This window comes from Cibotium barometz, chromosome 5 (genome assembly GCF_041138505.1).
Source record: "Cibotium barometz isolate CiBa-2024 chromosome 5, ASM4113850v1, whole genome shotgun sequence".
Lineage (NCBI taxonomy): Eukaryota > Viridiplantae > Streptophyta > Polypodiopsida > Cyatheales > Cibotiaceae > Cibotium > Cibotium barometz.
The window spans coordinates 64961725-64971764 of record NC_141050.1 but is presented as its reverse complement, the minus strand read 5'-3'; the positions used below and the strand labels follow the sequence as shown (position 1 = coordinate 64971764).

At 40.2% G+C, this 10040-nt stretch overlaps 1 protein-coding gene and 1 pseudogene across 2 annotated transcripts in view; one reads left to right on the top strand and one right to left on the bottom strand.

Annotated features, from left to right (window-relative positions):
* LOC147638773 (pantothenate kinase 1-like) overlaps positions 1-672 on the top strand; it is a 2635-nt gene extending 1963 nt beyond the window's left edge. The window contains exon 3 of the mRNA XM_086796392.1: positions 170-672. Coding sequence (XP_086652518.1) covers positions 170-286 — 117 coding nt within the window. The 3' untranslated portion in view covers positions 287-672. The remainder of the gene's footprint in view (positions 1-169) is intronic.
* Positions 673-866: 194 nt separating this feature from the next.
* On the bottom strand, positions 867-3671 carry LOC147638772 (chaperonin 60 subunit beta 1, chloroplastic-like; annotated as a pseudogene). The gene is made up of 9 exons (XR_015265969.1): positions 3542-3671; positions 3259-3369; positions 3168-3208; positions 2841-3077; positions 2300-2458; positions 1965-2126; positions 1485-1589; positions 1178-1363; positions 867-1077 (listed from the first exon to the last, which is right to left on the bottom strand). The product of XR_015265969.1 is annotated as a chaperonin 60 subunit beta 1, chloroplastic-like (transcript).
* Positions 3672-10040: the final 6369 nt, after the last annotated feature.

Below are 10040 nucleotides of genomic sequence, written 5' to 3'. Positions count from 1 at the left end.
TTTGCAAGATATACCGGAAACATGAGTCAAACTTGGTATATATTCAAAACAAACACATCATAGTTGAGAGGGCATTTCTGTGTGTAGGAGCTTTTCAAATTGGAATATGTTTCAGTAGATGCATACACGATTGATAGATTATTCTGTTTTGAAATGGTACAATTTACAGATTGCCTACCTCAATGCATTACGATATGGTCTAAGGAGGATATTTTTCGGAGGATTTTTTATTCGTGGTCATGCGTACACAATGGACACAATTTCCTTTGCAGTTGGGTTTTGGTAAGTTCAATCCATGTTTCCTCCTTTTTGCAAGGATCAGACCTAGGGTTGTATTGCAGATGCTTAAGTTTGAAGATTAATCTGTTGAGAGGCCAAGGCATCAAGTCATGATTGTGAGTGAAACAAGATGAGAGGTAAAAGCAAATGGAAACTAAGAACATATTTATATTTCAAACCCAAGGGACTCATTTTTACATAAGCTTAAATGTGTGGAAATATCTCATGAAATGACAGAAAAACATTATGTGCATTTAGAAGAAAGTTGACAAAGTTGAGAAGAGAAGAAAGAAAGAAGGACTTGTCAAAACCATATCAAAACAAATCCTAAAAGGTAAATATCACTGCCAGACAAGTCCCTGGGCTGGGAAGCTTTCATTTCAATGAAATTTAAAAATGTTACCTTCAATTTGAATATGCAAGATTACTGCAAAAAAAAGAAACTGCAAGCCTACATTTTCACGTTCACATATTTTATTAGCATTCCAGGATCACACACCAGCATAGGCACATATGCAGGCTGAGAGAGAGAGAGAGAGAGAGAGAGAGAGAGAGAGAGAGAGAGTTTGCACTCAAAAGCTTTGCCCCTTCCAAGATGTCAACATTTATGTGAAACTATCAACGAAACATCATGACTCAAAGAAGTTCTCACGTGAGTCTAATTGTCATCCTCGAACGAAAGTGAGCTTCTGTTTGAGGGGCAAATTACATAGAACAGTTCTATAAAGTAACTTTATACAGTTGTCTATTTGCACAAAGCTAACACCCATGGTGGGGATTATTCTCTGTACCCATAACCTGCATCAGAATATAATCATGAAAGAATTAAAAAACTTTGAGAATACAAAGTTAGCCTTTATTATTGTTGCACACCAAACAAGATCCACCCATATCCTACCTTATTAGGATCTATAATTCCAGCAGCCACAAGGTCTTCATAGGTACCAGTAGCCACGTTGGAGCCGAAATTAGGATTGTCATTAGAAAGAACTTTTTCAACCACCACACTACCATTGATGCCAACATTTTTTGCAATAAGATTCAAAGGATAGCTCAAAGTTCTCTTGACAATGTCAGCACCGACCTGTCATTGCCCTTCACTGTATCCTAGACTCTACACCAGCCAGATGCTTTCAAATAGACCTCACACTCCTGTGATTCTTCCTGATTGCATCCATTGCGGCAGATAGAAACTAAACACACACCTGTTGTTCATAATTATCAAGAGTGGCCTTCATTGCATCCACTTTGGTTGCCAGCCTAAGCAAAGCACAACCCCTGCCCACAACAATGCCTTCCTCAACAGCAGCCTGACCTAAATAAAAGAATAGAACAATGAGCGGAAGCAATAATACTATTAACTGATATTTTGATTTAGAAATGATGATCTAGTTTTGAGACATCAATTGGCAAACCACCCCTTCTTTGCAAGGACAAAAGGTTTCAATGTCTTTTATCACATCAAGGATATTTTGATTTAGAAATGACGATCCAGTTTTGAGACATCAATTGGCAAACCACCCCTTCTTTGCAAGGACAAAAGGTTTCAATGTCTTTTATCACATCAAGGACATCCTTTGCATACCCACCTACCTTCCCAAAATTTCATTGATCAAGGTCCTCACAATCAAGCACATAAAAAGCCATTTGGCACATTATCTGGAGATCCAGTACGGGCAACTAACCTTAGTTTTATTCAAAGGGTCTTCCATGCGTAACTTCTTTTCTTTCAATTCTGTCTCTGTTTGGGCACCAACTTGCCCCAATATACAAGTGGATGGCATCATATATAGCAAGAATTTGAGTGCCATATTGACTGACCTCATTTCAACAATCGCTGGAGATTCCTGAAATTTTCACCGCAGATAATAGAATAAATAAAAGTTCTACTGACTGATCCTAAAGTCTGACCTGAATAATAGCAACCCCACGAGAAAGATGGAGGAAAGACATGGTTATGGCCATTTGGAGGCATAGAATCACAGTAAGACTTAAAAAAAACATTTTTTGTAAGTTATACCTCTATCAGGCTCCTGATCTGGGTAACTCGCTTACTAATTTGCTCTTGAGTACTCCCATTTGCCACTACGGTTGATGAATCCTTCGTGAGAACAACCTTCGCTGCATTTCCAAGCACTTCACTTCCAGGAGAGACCTACCTCATCTCTGACCACAGTACCTTTCAAATCCAATGCAACAATCAATTTCATCCCTTAGTATTATTACCCATCTGATGTGACAAGGTTTGAATCTTATCAGAAAGTTAAGAGTTGAGAATTAGTGATCATTAACATCCAGAAAAGACCGCCATATCTGATGACAATGCGTGAAAATTTGAAGCAGAAGCTAGAATAAATTCTCCTAAACATCTTAGGTTTCACTGTTCATGCATGTCAACCCAAAGTCTATGTTCGGGCATATGAGGAGACAAACAAAGGAAATGGATACTTGAAAGAATTGTTAGTGGAGACCTACTTTTGCTAAGAGGTTATTCACATCGCTGGGGGCAGTTACAGCTCGTCGACTAGTGCTTTAACCATTGCAATACTCATCCACATGACCTCCAGTAAGAATAGCAATGTCGTCTAAATATTGACTCTTCTCTGTGTAAAACCCAGAGCCTTGAAAACTGCTATCTTCAAGGCACCCCTCATCTTGTTGGTAACCAGTGAAGGGCCTCTTGTTCAATGTCTTCTGCAATTATTACTAGAGGATATTCACCAGGAATGGCATCTTCTAGAATACTGATCATATCTTGGGCACTTGTGATCCTCTTGTCAACAAGCAGAAGCTGCAATGATATGGTGCAAGTTCAAGTGAGTGCCATATTTGAAAGCAACAACATGCATCTCAATGTCTCACACTTTCAATTGCAACAACTGCCAGACCCTCTTGTGATCTGGATAGGATTAGCTCCTGCTGCAACAACCTACACTGCAAAGCATATTTCTCCTACAACAATGGCCAAGAAGCTACAACCTTTACACCTTCAGCAATGAGTCTTTGAGCAAGCACCACCGATGTAGTTGTCCCATCACCAGCAAGGTCCTAACTTAGCTCCAATGTTTTCAACAGGATCTTCAAGCTCAACTTGTGTAAAGCAAGGAAAGAGGTCAATCAAAAGAGTTATTCAATGTAAGTCGAGCTTTGGGGGCAATGCCGATCCATTATATAAACATGTGCTTGAAAATATGCAAGAGCACAAGCTCAACAAAATTGTGCTAAGTAGCATGTAAGGTCTTGAAAAAGGGGAATGGAAGACTTATCACCTCCTTAGCAACTGTGACGCCATCGCTCACAATCTTGGGGGAGCCATACTTGCTCTCCAACACCACATTTCTACCTTTAGGACCTAGGGTCACACCTACTAGATCTGCCAATTTATTCTGCATTGTACAAATCAGAAATTATCCAAAACATGTATTGAGAGAGTGGTAAAATTGCCAACAGATAAGTTCTGGGTTTTTTCCTTGATTCCATCATAGGGGGGCATGCTACACGCACCATCAACTCCTCCCCAAAAAGAACAACTGTATATGCTTGCCATAAAGAAATATTTGACTTGACATCAAGACAATGAATACCCACTGCATTGTCGTAGTTTTTTGACTCGAAAAATGACACATGTAGGATGAATTACTGCACGTGGTGATGTTCTGCTTCTCAAACAGGCCATTGTCTTTCTCATCATCATCCAGTTATAATTTGTTCCAGTTTTTCTTTCTATAATTGATGTCCATCACTTCACTGATGGACAGCATTTCAATCTATATTACATAGTTGCATGATGGCATACTCTTTCACCTCGCTGCATAGCTTGAAGCATTCAACAGTCATCTTCTCACTACATGTACTCATTTTAACCAATCTTCAAGCACCTTCCCATTTTTCCTCTAGTGTGAGTGCAATTACCTTCTATCTTATGCTACAATTGCAATTACATCTTCTGTTTCCACAATCTAGTAAAAGATCACTTGCCTAGCGAGTGGATGCTACTTCTAATGGAACAAGGATTTTTCAGAAACGTCAACCTTACTGAATTGCAAATACCATAACATCTCATTAAACACGCATAACATTCTCATCAAATATATTTAAACCTTCAAATTTAAGTTTTGTGGCCTACTATAATAGACAACAAGAGTTTAGGTTCAGACTTAAGTTTAAGATTATGTTGATGTAAACATCAAAATCCATCATTCTTGGATTCCAAAAGTACCACATGGAATGGGCGAAAAACTTTATAGAATGAGCAAGTTGTGTGATAATAAAAAAAAGTAGAACCTAAAGGCTTAAAACTAAAATGTACAGTTTGATGCATCAGCTCCCACTCCTAGTGGTGCTAAAGAATGTTGCTGCCCTGCTCATCACATGCATCCTCAAGCTGCTCACCCATGCAGCATTTTCAGCTTGTTGACACCTCCCACAATCCGGCTGGATGTATGTGAAGCACTGGTCATCAAACGACCAATACCATCCAAATTCTGCATCTGCTGGAGGATACGAAACCTCCCCTTGGCTACACGCCAAGAGGAATAGTGCCATGGCCTTGATCACTGGCTTGATGCTATCCAAGTCCCCAAGGCGGTCAATGTTGCTTAGAATGTCATGTAGTACAATCGAGGACCTCACCTTGTACTCAACTTTAATTGTCAGATGCAAAGGATTGTAGACGAAGAAGCTGTGGGAAGAGGAGGCTCTGCTCTGACGAGCATGCCTCCTGCAGAAATCAACAGTCAAATGATCTGTTTCATTGGTGATACCTGCATTCAACGCAGCTACAATAGCATGCTCTGCAACATGCATGATTTGCCTGAGGGTTGCTGCCATGGAATGGCTCTCGTTTGTTATTGCACATTGCTGTGGCAGAACCTCTGCCATTTCTGTCTCATTCTTCGGCTTGTAGCCCAAGCGAGCCTCCCAAATGTTGCCGAAATGCATTCCAACCTGTGCAATGCTGTGATTGAAGTGCCACCAGTAACATCTAGAGTAAGTTACATCGCCTTCATTTTTGAACGGCATATCCTGAGATGAATGGATAAGGGTGGATACGTCAAAGGCCTCGTAAGTAGAAGCATGATGCAGGCACCTTCTAACTTCATTGTCCAAAAGGACCAACAACATGGACATGAGACCACCTGCAGAATGCTGTCTGGAAGCTCCATAGAGATGAAACTCGGCCTGTAGCTTTGTGTTTTCTTCCTCAAGTACCTTCACGTGTTTCATGACATCTCCGAGTAATGACTGTTCCACAGATAAATCCCATCTGTCAGTAATCGATACATCAAAGGCCAAATCCGATCAACGAAGAATCCATACAAATCATATCCGATCAACGAAGAAGAATCCATACTTTTATATTTGCTAATGCCAAATCATTTCGGTTGTCAGTAATCGATGCATCAATGAGCAAAGCAAAGGCTAAATCCCCATACAAATCATGTTCGATCAACGAAGAATCTAGACCTAATGCATGAATGAGCAAAGCAAAGGCTAAATCCCCATACAAATCATGTCCGATCAACAAAGAATTCATACCTTTATACTTGCTAAATTCCGAATCATTTCGGTTGGTGTTGTCTGTGGCCTCGGTCGACCGCTTTGCGGCAACCACTCGCCTGCCATTCTTCTTGGATTTCTCCGCGACGGTGCAAGGGGAAGCATGAGAAGCAGAGAAGAAGTCTACAGAGAGATGTGAGGGAAGCGAATTCATGAAGTCGATAGGCGGCATTTGGATGGGTATCGGAGAGACTGGACAGAAGAGGAAGAGATCTGTCTGCTGCATTGGAGAGGGAGGAAAGAGCACGGAATCCGCCATAGCCAGCAACAATGGAAGAAAACTCAGAGTCTGCACAAACAAAAATAGCATGCCAAGTAAGTATGTAAAGCTATGTGTTGCCTTTTTGCTTTTCGATTTCCCGGGTCCCCCTAATTGGTGGAAAATTCTTGATTTTTCTATTTATTTATTTAAAAAATAGTCCATTTTTAATTGTTCTAAAACGAAGATGTTCACAAATTTAGTGTTATTTTAATCACTATAATAATATAGTCCATTTTTAATTGTTCTAAAACAAATATGTTCACAAATTTAGTGTTTTAGAACATATTCGTTTTAGAACGTTCACAAATTTAGTGTTTTAGAACATATTCGTTATTTTAATCACTATAATAATATAGTCCATTTTTAATTGTTCTAAAACGAATATGTTCTAAAACACTAAATTTGTGAACATATTCGTTTTAGAACAATTAAAAATGGACTATATTATTATAGTGATTAAAATAACACTAAATTTGTGAACATATTCGTTTTAGAACAATTAAAAATGGACTATATTATTATAGTGATTAAAATAACACTAAATTTGTGAACATCTTCGTTTTAGAACAATTAAAAATGGACTATTTTTTAAATAAATAAATAGAAAAATCAGGAATTTTCTACCAATTAGGGGGACCCGGGAGACCGAAAAGCAAAAAGGCAACACATAGCTTTACATACTTACTTGGCATGCTATTTTTGTTTGTGCAAACTCTGAGTTTTCTTCCATTGTTGCTGGCTATGGCGGATTCCGTGCTCTTTCCTCCCTCTCCAATGCAGCAGACAGATCTCTTCCTCTTCTTTCCAGTCTCTCCGATACCCATCCAAATGCCGCCTACCGACTTCATGAATTCGCTTCCCTCACATCTCTCTGTAGACTTCTTCTCTGCTTCTCCTGCTTCCCCTTGCACCGTCGCGGAGAAATCCAAGAAGAATGGCAGGCGAGTGGTTGCCACAAAGCGGTCGTCGACCGAGGCCACAGACAACACCAACTGAAATGATTCGGAATTAGCAAGTATAAAGGTATGGATTCTTCGTTGATCGGACATGATTTGTATGGGGATTTAGCCTTTGCTTTGCTCATTGATGCATTAGGTCTAGATTCTTCGTTGATCGGACATGATTTGTATGGGGATTTAGCCTTTGCTTTGCTCATTGATGCATCGATTTACTGACAACCAAAATGATTTGGCATTAGCAAATATAAAAGTATGGATTCTTCTTCATTGATCGGATATGATTTGTATGGATTCTTCGTTGATCGGATTTGGCCTTTGATGTATCAATTACTGACAGATGGGATTTATCTGTGGAACAGTCATTACTCGGAGATGTCATGAAATGCGTGAAGGTACTTGAGGAAGAAAACACAAAGCTACAGGCCGAGTTTCATCTCTATGGAGCTTCCAGACAGCATTCTACAGGTGGTCTCATGTCCGTGTTGTTGGTCCTTTTGGACAATGAAGTTAGAAGGTGCCTGCATCATGCTTCTACTTACGAGGCCTTCGACGTATCCACCCTTATCCGTTCATCTCAGGATATGCCGTTCAAAAATGAAGGCGATGTAACTTACTCTAGATGTTATTGGTGGCACTTCAATCACAGCATTGCACAGGTTGGAATGCATTTCGTCAACATTTAGGAGGCTCGCTTGGGCTACAAGCCGAAGAATGAGACAGAAATGGTAGAGGTTCTGCCATAGCAATGGGCAATAACAAACGAGAGCCATTCCATGGCAGCAACCCTCAGGCAAATCATGCATGTTGCAGAGCATGCTGTTGTAGCTGCGTTGAATGCAGGTATCACCAATGAAGCAGATCATTTGACTTTTGATGTTCTGCAGGAGGCATGTGGCCTCTTTGTCACTGTTTTACTCCCACAACGGAATCTGGAGGTGCATCTTTTTAACAAGGCATTCGGTATTGGTTTCGACCAGCAGCCTCACCGCCCTCGTCAGAGTAGAGCCTCCTCTTCCCACAGCTTCTTCGTCTACAATCCTTTGCATCTGACAATTAAAGCTGAGTACAAGGTGAGGTCCTCGATTGTACTACACGACATTCTAAGCAACATTGACCGCCTTGGGGACTTGGATAGCATCAAGCCAGTGATCAGGGCCATGGCACTATTCCTCTTGGCGTGTAGCCAAGGGGAGGTTTCGTATCCTCCAGCAGATGCAAAATTTGGATGGTATTGGTCGTTTGATGACTAGTGCTTCACATACATCCAGCCGGATGGTAGTTTGTGGGAGGTGTCAACAAGCTGAAAATGCTGCATGGGTGAGCAGCTTGAGGATGCATGTGATGAGCAGCGCAGCAACATTCTTTAGCACCACTAGGAGTGGGAGATGATGCATCAAACTGTACATTTTAGTTTTAAGCCTTTAGGTTCTACTTTTTTTCATTATCACGCAACTTGCTCATTCTATAAAGTTTTTCGCCCATGCCATGTGGTACTTTTGGAATCCAAGAATGATGGATTTTGATGTTTACATCAACATAATCTTAAACTTAAATCTGAACCTAAACTCTTGTGGCCTATTATTATAGGAGGCCACAAAACTTAAATCTGAAGGTTTAAATATATTTGATGAGAATGTTATGCGTGTTTAATGAGATGTTATGGTATTTGCATTCAGTAAGGTTGACGTTTTTGAAAAATCCTTGTTCCATTAGAAGTAGCATCCACTCGCCAGGTAAGTGATCTTTTACTAGATTGTGGAAACAGAAGATGTAATTGCAATTGTAGCATAAGATAGAAGGTAATTGCACTCACACTAGAGGAAAAATGGGAAGGTGCTTGAAGATTGGTTAAAATGAGTACATGTAGTGAGAAGATGACTGTTGAATGCTTCAAGCTATGCAGCGAGGTGAAAGAGTATGCCATCATGCAACTATGTAATATAGATTGAAATGCTGTCCATCAGTGAAGTGATGGACATCAATTATAGAAAGAAAAACTGGAACAAATTATAATTGGATGATGATGAGAAAGACAATGGCCTGTTTGAGAAGCAGAACATCACCACGTGCAGTAATTCATCCTAACATGTGTCATTTTTTGAGTCAAAAAACTACGACAATGCAGTGGGTATTCATTATCTTGATGTCAAGTCAAATATTTCTTTATGGCAAGCATATACAGTTGTTCTTTTTGGGGAGGAGTTGATGGTGCGTGTAGCATGCCCCCCTATGATGGAATCAAGGAAAAAACCCAAAACTTATCTGTTGGCAATTTTACCACTCTCTCAATACATGTTTTGGATAATTTCTGATTTGTACAATGCAGAATAAATTGGCAGATCTAGTAGGTGTGACCCTAGGTCCTAAAGGTAGAAATGTGGTGTTGGAGAGCAAGTATGGCTTCCCCAAGATTGTGAGCGATGGCGTCACAGTTGCTAAGGAGGTGATAAGTCTTCCATTCCCCTTTTTCCAGACCTTACATGCTACTTAGCACAATTTTGTTGAGCTTGTGCTCTTGCATATTTTCAAGCACATGTTTATGTAATGGATCGGCATTGCCCCCAAAGCTCGACTTACATTGAATAACTCTTTTGATTGACCTCTTTCCTTGCTTTACACAGGCTGAGCTTGAAGATCCTGTTGAAAACATTGGAGCTAAGTTAGGACCTTGCTGGTGATGGGACAACTACGTCGGTGGTGCTTGCTCAAAGACTCATTGCTGAAGGTGTAAAGGTTGTAGCTTCTTGGCCATTGTTGTAGGAGAAATATGCTTTGCAGTGTAGGTTGTTGCAGCAGGAGCTAATCCTATCCAGATCACAAGAGGGTCTGGCAGTTGTTGCAATTGAAAGTGTGAGACATTGAGATGCATGTTGCTTTCAAATATGGCACTCACTTGAACTTGTACCATATCATTGCAGCTTCTGCTTGTTGACAAGAGGATCACAAGTGCCCAAGATATGATCAGTATTCTAGAAGATGCC